At 41.2% G+C, this 21,296-nt stretch overlaps 1 protein-coding gene and 1 long non-coding RNA gene across 5 annotated transcripts in view; one reads left to right on the top strand and one right to left on the bottom strand.

The window, feature by feature from the left end:
• The first annotated feature begins 1,925 nt into the window (after window positions 1-1,925).
• On the top strand, window positions 1,926-3,462 carry LOC116082442. 2 transcript variants are annotated; one of them, XR_004115309.1, is made up of 3 exons: window positions 1,926-2,037; window positions 2,802-2,912; window positions 3,089-3,462. It is a non-coding gene; the product is annotated as an uncharacterized LOC116082442 (long non-coding RNA). The 2 variants fall into 2 exon arrangements; XR_004115310.1 differs by lacking the exon at window positions 2,802-2,912.
• A 2,109-nt stretch (window positions 3,463-5,571) lies between these two features.
• Col14a1 (collagen type XIV alpha 1 chain) overlaps window positions 5,572-21,296 on the bottom strand; it is a 224,054-nt gene continuing 208,329 nt past the window's right edge. For 2 of the 3 annotated variants that reach the window (XM_031359565.1, XM_031359566.1), the window contains exons 46-48: window positions 10,029-10,106; window positions 8,132-8,287; window positions 5,572-6,481 (exon numbers count right to left, since the gene is read on the bottom strand). In XM_031359565.1, coding sequence (XP_031215425.1) covers window positions 6,402-6,481; window positions 8,132-8,287; window positions 10,029-10,106 — 314 coding nt within the window. In that variant the 3' untranslated portion in view covers window positions 5,572-6,401. Of the gene's footprint in view, window positions 6,482-6,724; window positions 7,292-8,131; window positions 8,288-10,028; window positions 10,107-21,296 lie in introns of those variants that run through there. The other variant, XM_031359567.1, reaches the window with a different exon arrangement.

Raw genomic sequence — 21,296 nt, 5'->3', positions numbered from 1 at the left:
ATGGCCAGCATGCTAGGGGAATCATCAACCATTCTCCCTCTCCAGCCTTGAAAGCTGTCATTAGCTGGTGTACAGGTAGTTCCCTCCCAAACTGTCCCCAGATGTGGATGGTAGATGTTTCAGTAAAAGCAAACTTCCCCAAAGCTGAAGAGTAGCATTGCTACTTCGTGCCGAGCATTTCAAGTGCGCCCAGCTTTTGAGCTTTTGAGCTCCTAGGCTCCAAAGTTAGGGCAGCCGGCTTTAGAGACAGCATACACTTGAGTGGACCGAACATAGTCCCTATGGTGACCCTCCAGGAATGCCACAGGCACACAGTGACGGCAAGGTTTTGTGGTAGGACTTCTACTTGTATTTCCCAAGTCTGGTAAGTGGAAAGTTTGTAAAAGGAAGTTTATGTGTGAAGTTCAGTGTTGTCTGCCTCCAAACTTCACAGTTCTTAGGCAGGATGGAAAAGTATCTATGAGAAGAAGAAGGAAAAGTGCGAATATTTGAGAAGTCTGATATTCTTGACTATGTACATTCAAATACCATCCATTTTTTTATACTGAAAGCTATATTGGTTAATGATGTCCAGGATATCAATTTTAGAATATAATCTTATTAAGATTCACTGAGTTGGGACCAGTTGATTGCTGAAAACTGAACACAAATATGTTTTTTATACTTCCATTTCTGCCTTATTTGTTATTTGTATTTTAAAAAAGAACATTCAGTGTTCATTATAAACCTTAAAATATTTTTATTGTATATATTTCATTATAAAACTTCTTTTTCATTAGGTGAATAACATACACTTTTACTATATTGGTTATGAATATTTTTTAATCAACAAGAAAAAAGAAATTAATAAGAACAGAAAAGCACAAAGATTCACAGTACCATATGTTTTTTATTACACAATAAAATACAAAGAAACATCAAGTCATCAGTAAATCGCAAGCACTGCCAATCCTGGAGAGTACTGGGCCTGCTGCCCCTTTCTGTGTTTAAAGATATTGCTTTCCAACATCTTTCTAAATACCAGTGGGTCATCTTTTTTTACTTTCTCCAGTTCCTATTATAATGAGAATATTAAAAGAATACATTATTTAACCCCAGCGTGAGGCAGAGGGCTTCCCAATGAAAGGTGTAGCATATCAAAGATACAGAATAAAGAGAGACCATGAATGATTGGTTTTACAATTTCGTTTATAGACTGTGGCTGTAATTACAAAATTTTAGGTTGAGAGGTATATTTGAATATAGCTCTTAAACAAATATGAATAATTGCTTGAAAATTTGTGTCAGAGAAAAAGAAAGTGAGGAATTTCCAGTGGTCATGTGCACTTTTCCTACCTCATCACACAGCTTTTTCAGCTGCGGGATGATAAATCTCAAATGTTTCTCTCTGGTCTTGATTTGTGTCCAAGTTCACCTACCTAACTCCTGACAAGTCAAATGTATCTCCTAAAATGAATTGTCCAGTCTCTCTGCTTCAGATCTATAATCCTCAGGTGCACAGTGATCTCATTCACTCTCTTGTTTACGCCAGTACTGGACTATAAGATGACTTTCTTCATCTTCATGCATGTTGCTTAGTAAGCCATGGATTCCAAGAGCTTACATGGTCCTCCATTATCTGTCAGTGGCCACTACAATGGTTTAAGTATTGTTTTCTTGTCTGCTCTGATCCCCTCCAATCCATTCTTCCCCATGGGATGATTTCAAACTGGTAAGTCTCAACTGGTTGTCTACTCACTCCCTGTGCTCCTTAACTATATGTGGGGTGTGTGTGTGTGTGTGTGTGTGTGTGTGTGTGTGTGTGTGTGTGTTTGAAGTAGGCATACATGAATTCTCAACTCAAGACAGCTGAAAGGAAATTCTTGGCAACTCACCAGTGTCTTGGAATCTTCATATTACTGAGTTCCATTTCCATTATTCTTTTAACCATTTTAAGATTTACCAACCCACAAATACATAAGTAGTCTCTACAGGTTAGAAGGGCATCATATCTTCTGCCAGAATGTCTGGACTTAAATTCTATCTGTAAGACTTGAGGTAAGTAAGCTAGTGTTTCTGTGATTCTGCATCTTCATTGGGAAAATCAAGAGGCTTGTGAACTAGCTTTTGTGTTTCCATGAGGTTGAAATGAGTTACAGCTGATATGGCAGCTTTTAGCACACCTTGCCAACCATCTTGGGTCTCTTCTGCTTTGTTGGCAAATAGTTGCACTTCTCCCCATCATTGAAAAAGACAAAAGATCACCTAATTGTCTTAAGTCTATGATACATGAATAGAAACAATGTGTCACTTCTGACAGAAGCTCAAAGAGGATCTAAATGCCTTTGTTCTACTACCACAATAGCCACAGATGTGCATGTTGAGACCAGAAATGTCTAATATTGAAGCAGAGCAGAATCCTAGATCCAGATATACCAGGCAGATGCCCTGAGTGAGTGAGCAAGAAAGAACAGTTCATCAGTATAAGTTCCAACTTGGCTCTCCTTTGCCATTAAAATTTATCACCACACAAAACACGTTAGTAGGCTAAGAACTTCTATCTCTGGCAGAATGCCTAGATAAGAACTGTCACTCTGTGTTACTAATTTCTTTGTGCCTAACCCAACTTTATAGTATAACTTTCTTGAGGTAGGCCTTTATTTGCCCTATATTAACTTAAAATACACTAGACCGTGTAGTTTCCTCCTTTGACAATGTCTTCATTGAGTCTGGTGAAATTATATTTAAAATCTAAGTCATTAAGTGAATGCTTTGGTCTCCAAGCTTATCTTGTTCCCTCTTCCATTCACTTCCTTATCAAGGAGACTCCTCTCACATGACAAGCAGCTTCCTGAAAGAGGGCACTGAACTCAGGGGCTTCCACTTTCCTCCAGCAGTCTGCTTATCTCCATCTATACACTGATTGGTCAGAGGTATTCTTTGTGCACCCAATTAGACCCCTTTGCTCCTCTCCTGCTCTTCCTCACTCCTGTTCTAGCCCTTTTTCTGTTCCCACATCACTTCGCATAAGTCTGAAATTATTTAGGGCTCTCTTCATACATTCTAGGTCTTTCTCCTTAGTTCACATCTCTCTTGTTCTTGTTTTCAGCCTCAGACCTAAAACAGCAATATTAGAGGCATGGAAGCATGAAGCCAGAAAGAAAAGGCAAAGAAGAGGGAACGAAGTCATCCTGGAGTTCTTGAAAGAAACAGAGATCCTAACAAATGTGATGAAAAGTCCTAGGAGGAATACTTTTCCTCAGGATGGCCTGTTACTTTCAGAAAATGGCGTACACCTATAAAGAGAGACGTACATTCCTGCCAAGATAAACGAGTCAGTAAAAATGCTCCTGAGAGTCAGCTTGTATTACAGGCAGTGTATTATAAACACACACATCCAGAATCTGAGCTACATCTTTTATTCTGAACATTTCACTCAATAAAAAGCCGATATGCAAGGTCCAAGTGATGACACACACTAAGCAAATGAGACTTTGCTGTTGCTTAAGTAAACATATTCAAGTCACCAAAATCAAAGCCAGAGTGGGTTTTGTGTGTGTGTGTGTGTGTGTGTGCAAGCCAAGACTGCTGTGATGCTGTGAATAGATTAGAGTCTCTAATGGCTTCATCTTTTGTAGAAACTGAAAGTCTTTGAAGTAACACAGTATTAGACCATCATAGTCATTAAATGTCCCAGACAGAAGAACCTGACAGAGGACTGTTATAGAGCAATTTATCACCTTCCAGTTGCTTAAGTTGGAGGAGTTCTCCCAGGGGATCTTAGATCTAACTATGTGGATATTCCTTGCACTATCGATCAATCCCTATTCCCTGCTGGTCCTGTCTTTCTATGGAAATTTCAGCTGGGACATAAAGGATTACAGCTACACGCTCTCTGGCTTCCTTCATTACACCAGAAAGCTATTTATTTGCCTGGGTCGTCCAAGGCACCCACATGCACGATGCTGGTTGAATCATTTGTTAACAAGATTTCTTCTCTTTAGTAACAGAAACCAAAGGCAGTAATGAGTTCTGCAGAAGGATAGAGGGAAAATAAGATGTGACTCACATGCTGCTTCTTCTGAGCCTTCTCCTAACCCAGAGAGAACCTAAGTTAGGTTGTAAATGAAGTCACCCAACTTTCTTAAAATGGTTGTCAGCAGGGACAGGCAACTGAGGAGTTGGGGCTCACAGAAAGATATGGCTTTCATTCTTTCCTAGTTTTCAACCAGCAGATAGAAGAGAACAGGGATCATAGTCAGACCTAGGGATCCCTAGAAGAACTCTTCCGACTTAAGTAACTGGGACACAGTGTTCCATAATGGTCCTCTTTTGAGTTTCTCAGTTTGGACATTTAACAGTGACTGTTGAGATGGATAGTCTGTATGCTTTAGATGAGTTAGGTGAGAGCAAATGGTCTAATATATAGTAAATAATAGAACTCAACTACTTTTTAGTACTTAAGAGTTTTCCTTTGGCCCTTTCAGAACCTTACAAATATAGAGGCAGATGCTTGCAGCCAACCATTGGAATGAGCATGCGGTCCCCAATAGAGGACTTAGAGAAAGGACTGAAGGAGTTGAAGGGGTTTACAACCCCATAGGAAGAACAACAATATCAACTAACCAGACTCCCCCAGCGCTCTCAGGGACTAAACCATCAACCAAGGAGTACACATGGCTCCAGCTACATATGTAGCAGAGGATGGCCTTGTCAGGCATCAATGGGAAGAGAGGTCCTTGGTCCTATGAAGGCTCAATAGATGCCCTAGTGTTGGGGAATCCAGGGCAGGGAGGTGGGAGTGAGTGGGTGGAGGAACACCCTTATAGAAACAGGAGGAGGGAGGATGGGATAGGGGGTTTCCGGGGGGCGGGGACCAGGAAAGGGGGTAATATTTGAAATGTAAATAAAGAAAATATCCAATAAGAATGCAAAAAAAAAAAAAAGAGTTTTCCTTTGGAATGAAAACAAAAGAAGTTCTAGTTCTAGAAGTTCTATAGTCTATGGGATTCAATTCCATTTCCTCTTTACCATCTAGAGCAAAGGTTCTCAACCAGTGAGCTGTGTCCCCTTTGTAGGTCCAATGGCCCCTTTCACAGGAGTCACCTAAGACCATCTGCAAGACACGAGTATTTATATTATGACTCATAACAGTAGCAAAACTGCAGTAATGAAGTAGCAAAGAAAATAATAATATGGCTGGGGATCCCCACAAGAGGAGCTGTATTAAAGGGTTTCAGCATTGGGAGAGTGAGAACCACTGCTTCAGAGGTTTACAGGAATGTCTTCTACACAGAGGCATTCTATGGCTAACCGCTGTCTTATTGAGCAAACGTGGTACATTTGTGTTGCCTTTGCTGCCTGGTAGATAATATTAAATGTTGTACATGATATTAAAGTGATTCCAGGCTCTTTGTGTGGTGTCCATTAGTTCTGGTCAGCTTTCTACCTCACTGAGGATAGAGGGATGAAGGAGTGAGAGGTAGAATGTTTAGCTACAGGACCATGGTTGTTCTTTTTGAGGTCGACTGTCAACTAAGACAGCAAAGGCTGATGGTGATGTTCAGAAGTACAGTAAAAAGAATCCACACATAGTGTTTTAAGTTTTTATTTGCTTATAAAAAAAAGAATAAAAACAAGTCTTCAAAAACATATCTGTATTTACAAAGCAATCCCTGTAAGTCAAGGAGAGAGAGACAAGCCCTCAAGCACACTCCTGGACAAATGATTTGTCAAAAAATGGGTCTCTTCTGCACTGGAAGTGGTAGAAAGTCATTATTTTATATGAATCAAAACTACTGGAAAACAGACTCTATGGTTTGTTTTTTTGTTTTTTGGTTTTTTTTGTTTTGTTTTGTTTTTTATTACCAAATCAAGAAAGGCTATATTCTAGCTCTTATTTCCGAATACCCGTGAAACCAATTACTGAGTAATCTATGAATTGGATAGATCAGGTTAAACAAGAAGGAGGTAGTTTCCTCAGTGACGGTGTTATTCAGTAACCAGTAAGGTCATTGCCATGGATATAGGGTCAGAGGCATAAACTGGGAATCTCTGAATTCGTGCACTCATCTGCTGCTAGGGCCCCAAATTCCCTCTGATATAACCACACTTCCCTGACATATTTTACAACTTGAAATGATGGAACAGAGAAGACATTCCTGGGTTTTTCCTTCTCAGCGTTCTTCTTTGGAAGAAGACCAAATTATCTGGTGTGCAGTTAAAACAGTGTCACAGAAAGGGGTGGTTTAAAAACACAAATTTTAAACAGTAATATTGGTGTTATCCACAGAGGAAATATCTGCCATAATATCAGCCCTGCCTCCCTCTGCAAAGTAGAGTACAAACCACGTGACAACATTTGGTTAAGTGAAGCTCCAGAAGAGGGCCTGCCCCTGCTCTTCAAATATCTCCTGAGGTCATCAGATGCCCGGGCTCCACAGATCCATGGCCTCCTGCTCATCCTGGACCGGTGTGAATTCAGGTTGATCTGGATGGGACACTAAAGAGGAAAAGTGGAGGTGGGGGGCTGATGGGACCCAGGAACCATAAACGGGTAATCTCCCCTATCTGGGTCCTTAGGGACACAGATTTGGTCAATAAACCATAGAGGTGCAATGTATGAGGAGAAAGCACTCACTGTCCAGCCCGCCATGCTGCTTCCCCATGAAGCTTTATAGTTAGTAAAAGGAGGAAGAGAAAGACAAACTAAACAACGGAGTTAGAAAACTGGAACCATGGCCAATTGCTTAAATACCGGATGTTTTTTATTTACAAAAGAAACCCCTGAAATGCAGTAGAATCATAGAAGAAAATATAAAATTAAAAACCAAGTCTCGTTACAAGTCCATCACCAGGGGAGAGTGGAAAGGGGGGGGGGTGGTCAAGAGAGGGAGGTGGAGCAAAGAGCCAGGAGGTACTCATCATATTGTGTGGGATAGGAAGGAGACACATACAGTTGATTAACTATTACAGAGCCTCCGTATAGAGGCATTTGGGATAAAGTCTTGGCACACAATCACAGACCTCCATTTAGATTGACCGGGAAGTCAGATTCTACTACAGATTGACTTTTGTTACACTTTGTTACAGTGTTATCACTCCCGCAGGTCTGGAGCGAGGTAGGCAGGGGACTTGAAAGTCTGAGATGGGGAAGCAGGTGAGAAAGGAAAGAGGTGACCATGGTCAGGGGCAGGAGCTTGGTAGTGGTGGTGAACCAGTTCTGTATCCATCTGTATCCTAATCCCCAGGCCAATGAAACCAAAGGCAGGATTGGCACTTCAGTGCTGGTAATCATTGTATGGGATGAGATCTTAAGGGACAGGGGACAGATTTGAGAGGACAGGGAGGGAAAAGATGAACAGGAAAAAAAAAGACACATCAACAAAACTTGGACCAATTTCTTTGGTAACTAAGGTTAAATTTTACTGACTAATCTCCTTACAGGCCTATAGTGGTCTCTGAACTAACTCTCTCTCTCTCTCTCTCTCTCTCTCTCTCTCTCTCTCTCTCTCTCTCTCTCTCTCTCTCTCTCGATGATTCTGAAAGGCCCCAGGGTGAGCAGGCAGACTGCCGCCATGTGTAGGAGATGCTTCATCTCTCAAAATCTCAGTCCATCACTTAGTGATGAAGCAAAAACTGCTGGCAACTTTTATCTTAAGACCTTTCTTGTCATATGGTGGGCAGATGTTATCTAAAAGAATTGGGGAGGGGTCACTTATTATCAGGGAGAACTGAGAATGAAATTTCACAGGATGTCATGACCACACCATAACAGGAACAGCATGGAAGATGTTTAAATGTTCAACCATGTGTGACAAGTGACCCACTAGGAGGCTAAGTCTCTGTGGGTCACCATTTGACAAATGTTCTACCACTATTCTATATTCTTAGCCTAGGAACTAACATTTGGAGGCGAAGAAAACATGGCTGCTGTGTTATGTAAGTCTCTCTTAAGGGATGACTGTGCAGTAATTTGCACTCTACAGAAGATGACGTAAGGGAGTGTGGAGCCCAGGCTCTGCTGCCCTCCCTGTTTAAATTTCAACTGCTCCTCCTCTCCCCAACACTACCCCCACTGGCCACCACACACACAGGTTAGTAGTAACCATTGTATAACTGGGCAAAGCCCTCAAAAGAAACTGGCACTTACCTCCAACGCCATAAGCAGAGCATGAGGAGGGGTCACAATACCCAGGCTGGCCAGAAGGACCCTGAGGTCCAGGTACTCCCAGGTGGCCCGGGGGACCCCTTGGTCCAGGAGAGCCAGGTGGCCCAGGACTGCCAGGACGACTTTCTCCTGAAGGTCCTGGGAAGAAACCAAAGGCAAAGAGTTTGTCATTTACAACAATAGAGTGAGTCTTGAGACCACCATGAAGTAAGTTAACTTTAAAAGAAGCAACCTCGTATGTCTCAACCATTAAGGGATTCAGCTGTTCTATTTGCTGTGGGTTTTTTTTTTTTCCCTAGAGTCCCTGGGCAAAAGATTGTACTAGAATCACATGCTCTCCTCAAAGACAATGCTTGTAATCAGCTCCAGAATTAGGAGCTAAATGTATTCTTCTCTATGTCCCCTTGAGCATTAAGGGAGAAGGAGGAGGCCATTCTCAAAACTCGCCCTTTCTCAATGGAGCTCTGTTTTCCAACACAGCTCCTCATGAACTCAATATGAAGGGCCAGCACACATGTGCACACCCATGAATACACTCAAATCACAACCTCAGAAAGCTAAAATTGTTGTGTAAATTAGTACCGGCTTATGATTTCAGCTAATTAAATTAGTCGAGGTCTAAAAATGTTAACCTGGAAGAGACAAATGAGAAAGTAGTTTGAAATTGAAGCCAGCACATTAGTCTAAATTTCCCTAGGCCATCTTACATCAATTAAGAACTATGAATGGAAATAAGGGGTGATTAAAAAATGTTTTTGAATTCAAGAAATTTGTTGGGTTGGTGTTTTTGTTTTGCATGCCTGTTGAATTTTAGGCCTGGCTTTCCTTAGATTAAAAGGCATTCTTCAACTAGAAATAAAGTCACTCAAGCACACAGAGAGAGGAGGGGGCTCCTGGAGCCCCACCCCTCAGTGAGGAGCTATTGGCAGCTGTTGGCTATGGTAAACATCAGTTTGCTTGTTTGTCTGTTCAGATACAAGTAGCACTTGCTGTTTGAGTAATGTGAGGTCTACAGGCTCATTCAGTTTCAGTCGGCCGGTTCTCACCAACCACCCAACCTGTGTAACACAGGATACCAGTTCCTCACACTAGTACTAGGAGGATTTACAATGAAGATAGACCTATTGCTTTGGGGCCAAGGCTTAGAGATGTATTCCAAAACCATTATCTCGTTGGAAAGAAGAGTCTATAAGCATTTGACTCAATAAGGCTAAGAGGAGGATTGTAAATACAATAGGACACAAGCTCATGTTTCTGGTGACCACTTGGCTCATCTGGATATAATTTGAAAAACCTGATGTGGTACTCAAGACTCAAAACTTCTACAAAGCTCATTTGGCAAGGCAACCACAGCAGGGACTACCAATGTTCTCCAAATTCCCTTGTGTTTCTCTCGATTTCATGCCTCCCTCCCAGTTCAGCTGAGGCTGTGTAACTAGTTCCAGTCAGGGGAGTATGACTAGATATAAGACATCACCATATTTAGGAAGCTGGGGTTGAAGGACCTTCTACAGCTTTTGCTTGGAGGGTCCATAACTCAAGATCGACATCATGTGGTTAAACATGGGGGAGTGTTCATCTCAAACACATGCACATATGCAAATGTAAAGTAACACTTCCGTGTGCCACCAAGCACTTGGAATCTATCTGTTACTACAACCTCATTTAATGCATTCAAGCAAAATGAACCCAAATGTGCTGTAACCTTTGAGACTGACATAATGGGTGGACTGTAACCAGTACATTGGCATTGCAATAAAATACATGAGAAATATAGTTGTTCCAGTTGACATAAGGATAGAATATGACTATTTTCTGCATCTATGAAGTGATCATAAAGATTTATGCCTTATAATTTCTGTTAGATAGAAAGATTTACCTGCTGGTCCAGGGGGACCTCTTGGGCCTTGAGTTCCAATGCCTGGATTTCCTTTCTCTCCCTTGACACCAGTTAGACCTGTTTCAAAAAGGGGATGGGGGGAGGGGCATAGACAAAAGTTGTCTTCAGAATTAAATCGTAGAATTCCCATTTTTATATGTTACAAAGGTACTTTTCTGGTGAGGACAATGGAGGTAGTTTAAGGTGACAGGTATCATAGGATTTAGGTTAAACTCTGACACGGTGAGCTTATACAAAATCGCATTACAGGGGATCACATTGCAGCTATATTTTCCCTCCTTCCCACTGAAGTGCTTCGGCCTGCCGGGAACAGGCCCACCATTACACACAGCAGGCCACTCTGTGTATGCAGTTGGCAACCCAAAAGTAGCACAATAAGAATCACAAGTGGACGTGTCTAACATTTTCCTTTGGGTCCACCCCATAATATATCTGCAAAAGGCATAAATTACAATTAAACAACAAAGTTCTGAAGTGCATGAGTTTCCATTAAGAAGTTGGAAGCCTCAGGAAAGCCTGTGTTTGATTTGGCTGATACAATCCCATAAAAGTCTAAACCTATTTGAGTTTCTTTTCCACTGGGCAAACCTCTTATTCCAAATAATTTACAGTTTTTGGGTTTTTTTTGTTTGTTTGTTTGTTTGTTTTTTGAGACAGGTTCTTACTATGTAGTCCTGACTTGCCTGGAACTCACTCTGTAGCTGAGGCTGGCCCTGTACTCACGGAGATCTGTTTGCCTCTACCTCGTGAGTGCTGAGGTACACTGCCATCCCTGTCTCGATTTTCAGTATCCTTAATAAACCACACAATTCTACAGGTAAAAACATCAACACAGTCAATATACTCTGACACATCCTTGTCCAATCATATTCTACAGCAAGACCGCTGGATGGGGATAGCACCTTTAGGTGTACTGGCCTCAATCCAAGGCAAGCTAACATTATATTAGAAGCGGGTTGCATAGCTCACGTAACAATGTCTCTACTACACAGTGTTCAGGTGCATCAGCACTTAGAAAGATTGGAGTACAAAGTGGCAACTCTCTTTAACAACACTTACTGAGAAGTAGCATCTAATGGACTGAGACGGGAGGGAAATGTCAGTCGATCAGAATAGTAAATGTGATAGGTAGCAGCAGTGATATAAAGGAGTTTCGAGTTCAAATCGCAATAGCTTTTCCTTAGCATAAATGTAAAACATATTCACTACAGACGAATTTGAAGTTAATAATCAAGAATTCTGGCAGCTGGAAATAATGTTTTAACATCTTAACTTCTAAATTTTTAAAAAGGAAAGTGTTGGTATAGTATTTGTTCTGGAAATAATGGCTAAGGAGGAAAGCAGTTAGAAATGAGCCGTTTTTAAACAATGCATGTAGAACGACTGGTTATGCAGTTGTTCTATATTCTGCAATCTTAGTAATTATCTCCTGGGGTTCATGGTATCACTGACATAAAAAAGTCTCTCCTTTCTGAGTAGCAATCATCTAGTGAACCAACTACTTACTATAGCACTTGAGAGCGCCCATTCCTACTGCACGTGACCTCGGCGGTGCTAAGTGACCCCAATAAAGAGCAGCAACTTCTATCACTACCCTGCACACCAACCGCCAGCCGACTCATGCCCAATATGCACACATCCAATTGTGGTCTCCCTTTGAGAATCTCACAGGGAGGGAAAGATTTCTTAAAGGGAGATATATTGTCCTTAAAGTCATACAACTAACTCCAATAGGCTTTGGTTCATGCTCAGTTGCTAACCAAGCTACCAGACAGAAAAACCACCCTATGGAAGTGTGTTACTTTTGTATCACAGTGACCAAAGTACCAAACAGAAGCACATTAAAGTAGACAAGGTTTTCCAAGGCTCACAGATTCAGGAGCTGTGGTCGTTCACACTGGAAAGGCATGGCAGAATTCATGGTGGTAGCAGCATGTGACAGACCCTGCTCACACTGTGGTGAACCACAGAGCAAAATGATCTGGCTGGGACCAGGGGTAGACATAACTTCCAAAGCCCTAGCCACCACCTAAAGTCTACTTTACAAATAACAAGTGTCGGGCAAACCCTGAAACCATGAGCCTCTCTGGAGACACTGCAGATCCAAACCCCTGTAGCCAGTCTATTAGAAGCTTTCTGGAGTTAGTCTATCTTACCTTGTGAAGGTTCCTACTTGTCAATGCTTGGGGTCTAAAATGAATCTCCATATTTAGAGACAACCTCTCTTCTTCTGTCAGAGTCACATGGCTACCCCAGTGGGGAGCATCTGATCGTGAAGAAATTAAACAGAAGAAACCATGGATGGCTAACTCTAAGTTGCTCCTCATTCGCACCTACCCAGTGACTCAGACCCCTTATGACCCTATGCTGCAGGAGCATCTTGACTTGCTCTCAGCAAAAGACGCTGGCTTGAAGAGACCTCCAGGAAAGGACCCTGAGCAACAGCGACCAGGTTTCCTGACTTACTCATCAGAAAGAAGAAGGCAGAGGGGATACAAACTAGTAAATCTGGCTGCTTTGATTTTGGAAATCTATAGAGAAAAGTTAAGTATCATTTGGTGCTATCTAACTAGCAACAGATAGAGAACCTCACGAAAATATCCAGCCCATTAAAATGCCTCAGAAAAAAAATGAAAATTGTAAAGATACAAAGCTATATTGGTAGGGAAATCTTGGTTTTATTGTCCTTGAAGTTATTGTAAATGCTATATTCCTCTAGGTTTAGGCTAGTGTGTTAATATTAGTCTGTGTACACATATGATTCCCATAATGGAGATTAATCATACTCATAACATCTGAGTTAGACTGTACCGCCTCTCTTGTTCTCTCTCTCTCTCTCTCTCTCTCTCTCTGTCTCCATCTCTCCATAAATAAGTTAATGAGAATTGAAATTAAAGGGCAAGTTATACACCTTCAAGTACAGAATTTAGCATTACAATACATAGCAACAGACCAAACATTAACAATTAATTAATTGACGCAGTGTCTCTCATACAGCCCAGGCTGCATCAAACTCACTATGTCACTGAGGTTGACCTTGAACTTATGATCCTCTTAACTATAACTCCAAGTGCTAGGATTACAGACACATAGGAAACTAGAATGGTAAAAATCAGTTTTGAACTGGGAGATTAGAGTTGAAGTGTCAGCTTCAACTTGACTATTCGTCCCTTAGGGATCATAGGTGCTAGGTCAGACCCAAAGTTAGACTGACAGATGCTTTTGAAAGCCTCATAGACCTGGATAAAAGGCAAGAGAATCAAGTGTTCTAAAACGTGAGTCTGCAGCTTCTCATGACGTGGTTGAGTCCCTAGTCTGGGCACAAAGATACTCTTTACAGAGAGCACAACAGTAACAGTCCATAACAAAGGTTTTGGGTTTTTTTACAAGACTGAAGGTAAGGCCACTTAGTGATGAGATGGGGTCACACAAGCTCAGTGCCAGTGTTCTTTCTAGGAAGAGGCTGGCATTCCTTAGTACAGGAAATATTCCCTCCTGAATGCCCCCCTCCTTCTCATCGGCCTCCAAACAATTTCACATCATTTTTCCTTTGTTTGAGATAGGATCTCACTATATAGTACTGGCTGGCCTGGAACTCACTAAGAGGACCAGGCTGGCCTCAAACTCTCAAAGATACACACATCCCTACCTCCCAAGTGCTGAGATTAAAGGTGTATCAATATGCCTAGCAATTCCTCATTCTTGAAGTCTCTACTCAACCCTTTGTCATAATTTTAACAAGCAGAGCCATAATAGGTCCAAGAGACCAAGTGTCACTTATCTTATTGTGGCTACATTCCAGCACTTTATTGGTGTCTTCCACATGGCACATAAGTCAAAAAGGTTTGTTGAGTGAACTAATGGACAAAGGGATGAATTTTCTACTCTCATTGCTTCCCCATAGCCTTTGCTATCTCTGGCCCCGTCTAATTGCTTCCTCTCAAGTCCATCTTGCCCCCACACTAAGAGCTTTTTGACTGCTGTCACCAAACCTTATTTAGCTCTTTTGTATCAGACCAAATGAGAGTCTCACAGTGAATAGATGGCCTAGGATTTATGGAAGCAGCTAAGTGAGGGTGTGCCTAATCAACACTCAGATGCATGGAACTAGCACCTATGATCCCTAAGGGATGAATAGTCAAGTTGAGGCTGACACTTCAACTCTAATCTCCCAGCTCAAAAGTGATTTTTATCATTCTAGCTTCCTATGTGCCTGTAATCCTAGCACTTGGAGTTATAGTTAAGAGGATCATAAGTTCAAGGTCAACCTCAGTGACATAGCAAGTTTGATGCAACTTGGGCTGTATGAGAGACACTACGTCAAAAAAATAAAATTATTTTATGTAATTAATTGTTAATGTTTGATCTGTTGCTATGTATTGTAATGCTAAATTCTGTACTTGAAGGTTTAGGCGTACAAGTGAGTTCTCATGTGTACAAACTTTTATTGTGCAAACCTTGTTCCTTGATTTTAAACTATAGTTAAATAGAATTGGCTACAGCCAGTTACTGGAGAGATTAGAAATAGGTGGGTTTTGAGTTACCTGGTTGACAGGGAGAAGTGAAGAGAGGAGTAAGGAGAGACCAGGAAGAGAAGGAGGAAGAATGAGGAGAGAGGAGGAAGCCACCATGAGGGGAGATGGATCATGAGCAGGTGGCTAGGAGAAATAACAAGTATCTGGGGTACACCAATGGGGAGGTAGCCATGACAGCAGTTAGAAAAGTAGATTGGGGGTTATCCCCAGTAATTGTCAAAGTCAAATAAAATCACTTTAGTCTGAGTCTCATTCATTTGTGAGCTATTCAGGAGTAAGCTTAAATTGCTTGTACATGTTGGTGATTAATATATATCATAAAATATTTTGTAAAAGATTGTTGAACTGCTGGGTGAATGCAATTCTACTGTAGGCGATGATAAGGAAAAAATGTGGTTGATGGTGTATCAGGTAGTCTTATACTATTTCACTAAGTATAAATGCCAAGTGGTTTATGTATGCAAGCTCATTTTTAATGTCTTCACAAGAACTAATGGGGCTGATTCTGCTTCCAGCCCTGAAAGAGGGCTGTAAAACTGAGGTCAAGTTTTCTGGCTTAAGTAGGACCACAGAATCATATGGACTGAAGCAGTCTGGGATGTGTACTTCTATGCAAGCTAATGCACTACCACCTCTACTCCTGATGCTGTACCTGTGGCCCGTTTGTTCTTGTTAGGGTTGCACTTCCCCAGCTGCCTGCCAAATGGTCTGCATGGCCCCTCTACCTTCAACTCGGCAGTCAGCTGTGAGTTTCTTATCAAGTGTCCCTCTTGCCCACTAGCCTGCTCTGAGTAAGACCCAGGTTTAATTTGAAAGGATTTATCTTACTTTCACTGACTACAGGTCCTGTGTCTGGCCCTTTGTTGTCTGTTTCCTATTTTCTTTGGCCCATTGGCCTTCAACTTGGAATATTTTATTCCATTCTGTGCCCTTGGCCACCCCCAAGCACTCCAGGCAGGAATCTCATGCGACTCAAAGGAGCAGATTCAGTTCTTCCTGAGTTGAGACATTTGGAGAAACTCCTGGGATTTCTGCCTGGGCAGATATGCAAGGTCTGGGGAATGCTTTCAATGTCATTATACTAAGAAGCCAGAGACTGTGAAGCAAGACTTCAGCTGTGTTCTATTTGTCTGTTGCCAGGGAGATGCTGGCAATGAGATCCAAGTGTAGTCTGTTCTTCTTGTGGTGTGGGTTCTAGCATCTGAAAGGTACAGTGTACTTGGTACCACTCACAAGAAGGCAGAGCCCCTGATTGGGTGCATCTTGCTGAGCTTTCCTATTTCTATGTGTTTGGTTAAGAGGATGAGTTAAGATCATACGGGGCTCTATACTTTGTGTGAGAGTGACTAAGGATAGAAACGATAGGGTTGTTTTAGATGAAAATAAGCCTTCCTAAAGGGTTCTACCTCTTGCCTTTTTCATCTTAGCAACTGCCTATTTATAACTCAGGACCCTGCCAGGAAAATACAAACCACTCTAGACCTTGCTGAGAAAGCGAACTTAACAGAGACAGGATTAGTTTCAAAGGTAAGATGGATATTAGAAGGTCTTAAAAAGCTAACTAGAGAAAACTGAAGAAGGGAACTCAAGTGAGCTGCGGCAATGATAGAAGAAGCTGAGCTGGAGACAACTCCGAGTCTGTCTTCCACAGATAGCAACCCTGCATTCACCCCTGCGCAGTGCAGGGAGCTAATCCAGCACTTCCAGACAGACCTCGACTCTAACGAGGAAACTCTGGAGCCTTGGCTGACTTACTAACAATGACCAAAAAAGACACTAGGCTTTGGTTCCTATACTGCAGGGGTGAGATGGAGCTCAAGCAGTTGTCCGAGGCTCACATATCTGAGCTGGAGTCAAGAGAACATACTTTTCCGTCTCCAATTGTCAGAAGCTCTGAGTCTGGCCTAGGAATTGGTTTAATGTACCTCAGGGAGAAGGATTGGGAAAGGTACGCCATACCCATTGGCTTCTACAAAGCATTCCCCCCGAGGACTCCTCCCAAAATGACCCTGGACTCCCTTGAAGCGTTGGAAGCCTTGAAGGGTCTCACATTCTCTTCTGGGTATCAAAGCGGAGATGGCATATCCCGGGATTTCTGACTCCCTAGCTTATTTAGCATATTCTCTTTTTGTTAATGTGTTTTCAACTTCCTTGTTTGGCAAGGGGCTGTTGGGTCTTATGTCTATCAGTGGTACATCAGTAATAAATCTAGTTTTTCCCAAGGGGGTTGGGGGGAAAGCTACATAGAGATGTGACCTATAAGAACAGAAAGTCACTATCAAGCCTTGAAGTTCAGAGACAGTTTAAAAAAAAAAAAAGATGGTGTAAGGGGAGATGCAGCAAAAGGAGGAGGAGAAACAGAATAAGATGAGGTCCCCAGTCAAGCCGTAGGTTACCTGGTCACAGCTACAGGCACAAAGGAACACAGGTCCTGTCAGGCACCAGGAATCCTGGCTTTTTACCCTTTAGGTTCTATTACTCATACAGTGACCTCACAGGTGCTTAAGAGTGTCAGAGCAAAGCCTACTCGGTCACTTTCCTTTCCAAAATATCAGCATCTCTCTTTAAATGCTATGACATCATCCTCAGCACAAATTATCAAGAACTCATGTTATTTGTACTTAATGGGAAAATTGAGCCAAGTTTTGAACAAATCTACCCCTGGGATTGAAAAGAATTATATCAGGGAACTGGGATAAGTCTACAATTTTTTTTTAAATAAAAATGTGTTAAAAATCAACAGGACTTCTTTTTGAATGAACACATTTTGTATATAAGGAGGTTCATTATGTTTTCCCAATTTCTCAAAGAACTTCAGAAAAATCAAGCTACTTTGCTATATTTACCTATATTACCTAATGCCAATATTAAAGCTTTTAAAAAAGGAAAATTGAAAAGACCAGTGCATGTGCCTTTTCTATGTATGTTTTAGCCCACTTTTAAAATGTGAATTTGGAATACACTAATTTCATGATTAATATATTTACTTTTTGAGATACCACATCCAAAAACCCACAAAAAAATAGTTCATCAGAGCTAAACAACTTTAGTTTTATCATACAAAGTAGGATTTGTTATATTTCCTGTGCACTTATTTATCATGCTCAAGTCCTGAAAAATCTAGAAAATGGAAAGGTATGGTCTAATTAAGATGGCTTCCTTCCTCTCTGCCTCTGTTCCTCCTTCTTTCCCTCTCTTCCTTCTGTTGGACACCCAACTGCCAGTACCTGGTGTACTGACATCTCCTTAAAAACAATGTTGACCTGAGAGGCGATGCTCACATTGCTCACCTGGAGTAATGGTTCATTAACATGCTGTCACACACACACACACACACACACACACGCACCATAAGGACAACAGCATGGGCTTGCAGTCTGATCATTATGCTAGAATGATTGAGAAATAGCTGTGAAGCTAGCCAACAAGCAATCATCGCCATGCATCATTTAAGATTTATGAAAGAACTATTGAATTTCAGGTGGCCTGAGGAAATAAAACATATATTCTTTGACGAGAACAGTCTCCTCGGTGAGCTAGAATTAACAAAAGTGAAATCATTAAAATTCATCGCAAGACAGTCTTTTCCACCTGGGTGCTAATGGTGCATGTCACACAGTCATGAGGCAGGAAGCAGTCCCTTGATTTATTAACTATACATTTAGAACTGCTGTCTAGATGGTGAGATTTTTATTTTTTTTTAAGTAAAAAAATAATTATATTGGCTTTCATGGCAAACAGAGGCTTTTATTTTTACTGCTTTACAGCTTTTGTTATGGTAGTAAAGACATAATTTAATCTGATTTCAATTTGACAATGGCCTTTTTTTAAACCTTCATGTGTTTAGAGAATGGTTTTGTCTTGATTACAATGCATCTCAGAAACAGTGTTATAAAAGATGGTGATGCCTATAAAAATGTTTTTCTATCTATTCCATCTTATACTTCCTTAAGGTGCTTAAACCTGCATCTAAAAAGCTACATCTATAATTAAATGATATTAAAGGATATAAGAGAGAAAACCACACAAATGAAGGGTGAAAGCTGGCGTCCTAGCGTGACCTTTCTTATCTCCTTCATTTTTCCGTGTCTGTGAAATTGTATCTTATGGGGAAGGGCGGAAGGGGAAGAAGGGAAGGAGAAGTAAGAAGGAGGTCATGCAACTGGAAAGAAGCATTATGCCTGGGTTTAATCTAGGAGGGTGATGAATTAAATAATGACTTGTGATTTTGTCTCCCTCCAAAATGGACTTAACTTACTGAACATACTTCCCTGTACTTCAACGTGAACTGTGCTTTCTGACTTCCACCACTGGTTTTCACAGAGAATGGCAGAATTAAAAGCTTAAATTTCTGAGACTAAGTCCAGAAAGGCATCGTGAACTCTGTTTTCTGTTGTTCACCACTGGCTCTGGGGAAAGTGACGGCCATGCTATGAACCACTGCTATAGAGAGTTCCACTTTGAGGAGATGAGCCCCCATGGCCATCCTGGTTAGCAGATGCCCTGTGAGAAAGCTGTCCTGAGCTGGTTTACCAGCTTAGCTCAGCCTCTGCTTGCTTTCAAGTCTGGTTGACACATCTTCCTCTGTGAACTCAAAGCTTTTAACTGAACACCAGTCCATTGGAGTAAGAAAAATTAAAAGAAAAATAAAAGGGAAAGAAAATCCATTGCCAAACATCTTAAAGAGACAGTACATTAGGATAATACCATCAGACTTGCAGAGAGAGGACTTGTTCTAAAGGGAATCCAAATTATACTTAAATTACATCTCATTGCACGAGAAGAGGGAAATCTATCTGTATTCACCTCTCAAGAAATGCAAAATGGAGAGAAGAAAGCAAAATGTATTTTGGTTGATTCTCAATAGCAATGGAAATAAATAACACATGCCATACAACTGAATATCAATGGTAATTTTAAAAAAAATTATCACAGGAAGACTTAATATATTCAACTGCCAAGCAGCAAATCATAACAAAACTCATTTACACACTCTCTCTACTCAAGCTGGTCTGTCCTATAAAGGTTATTTTTTCCAGAACCAAAGCAGGATACATGGACATTAAGAGTTCTCCCAATAATCCTTTCCATTGTGACAATCTTGGCTGAGAGTTACTGTGATGCTGTCATTGATAACTAGCACCATCTGTCCAATTTATCTGCAGCTCTCACAGCTAACTTTTAAATCACAGGAATACTGAACACAAGAAACCTCCCCAGCATCAGAACTATTTTTTGAACAGTTTATCACCTGTGCTACAGACATAGGTTATCTTAGTATGCGGCAGCAATCCCTGCCTTCGTGCCATTTCCTGGACTCTCGGATGGACTGTCCTTTACTTCTGGCATCTGAGCAAGGTCAGGTCCTTTCACTTATGTTTGCTTCAGGGAGTTCCCTAGTCGATCACTGATGTTCATATGGAAGTACAGTATGTATGTGTCTCTAGGAAAAAAATCCTTTCAGTGAAATGTAGATCCAGGTCCTGGTTCACTTGTTGTTCTGCTCAGTGACTTTGAACAATTAATATTATGTATTTGCTGCCGATTCATCACCTAAAATAGAGCTTTGTTGGCACAGTGATGCATATCTGTAATCTCAGCACTTAGGAGGATCAGGAGTTCACAACTAGCCCCAGCTACATAGCAAGTTCAAAGCCAACAGAGGCAACATGAGACCATATCTCAAAACAAAATAGACCAGAGTGATAACTCAGTCAGTAGACCATTTGCTTTGCAAACACAAATATCTGAGTTGGATTCTCAGAACTCATAGAGGAAGAAACACAAAAGAAAGAGGGAAGAGGAGAAGGAGGAGGAGACGGGGAAGGAGAGGAAGAGAAAGAAGAAGAGGAAGAAGAACAAGAAGAGGAAATAGGAGAAGGAGAAGAGAAAGGAGTACGTGATGTGCACTTATAATTCCAGTACCAGAGAGGCAAAAGCAAGAGACCCCTGGAGTTCACTGATCAGCCACCTTAACCTACTTAGCAAGGCAAGTAAGATGGCTCATAAAAAGTGAAATAGATAATACCTGAGTAACAATGGCCATTGTTGTCTGGCCTCCACTTATACCTGTATACATGTGTGTGTGTACCCCAAACACATGCATGTACACACACATACATGAATGCACACACATGAGACACACACATACACATGACCACACCATGCATGCATACACATTAATCCAGAACTGGAATGTACTCAGTGGTTAAACATCTTTCTAGCATATGGAGGGTCCTGGATTTGATCTTCAGCATCACAAAAGTAATGGAGCTAATTCTGATCTCATAAGGTTTTTATTTTTAATAAATAAGGTGATGGCCAACTAACTCAGGCTATTTGCTCCATATTTACCATCACTCTTTCTTATCAAAGTCCACAATCGCATCTTTCTCTAAACCCTGAAACCATTTACTTTCTATACATCTCAAGGCACCTGTCATCTCCCAGCCTGTAACTCAGGAGTATTTCATCCCTCTTTCATCTCTGAGCCATTCCCAATTTTTGGATGAGGTCGTGTGTGCGTTGGTCCATGACAACTATTGGCAGAGGTGTCTGATGCTGAATAAGTTCCAGCTACAAATAATAATATTATCTCTCACATGGAGAAGCCACAAAACCTCACAAAATCCCTGTGCTGAATAAAACTTTGCTGATTTATTGTAGGAAACATACCAAAGATGAAATTCACTTTTAACTGGAAGAAAATAAA

The sequence above is a fragment of the Mastomys coucha genome, unplaced genomic scaffold, assembly GCF_008632895.1.
Source record: "Mastomys coucha isolate ucsf_1 unplaced genomic scaffold, UCSF_Mcou_1 pScaffold7, whole genome shotgun sequence".
In the NCBI taxonomy this organism is placed as follows: domain Eukaryota; kingdom Metazoa; phylum Chordata; class Mammalia; order Rodentia; family Muridae; genus Mastomys; species Mastomys coucha.
The sequence above is the reverse complement of the archived record's forward strand: the minus strand, read 5'-3'. Positions and strand labels throughout refer to the sequence as shown.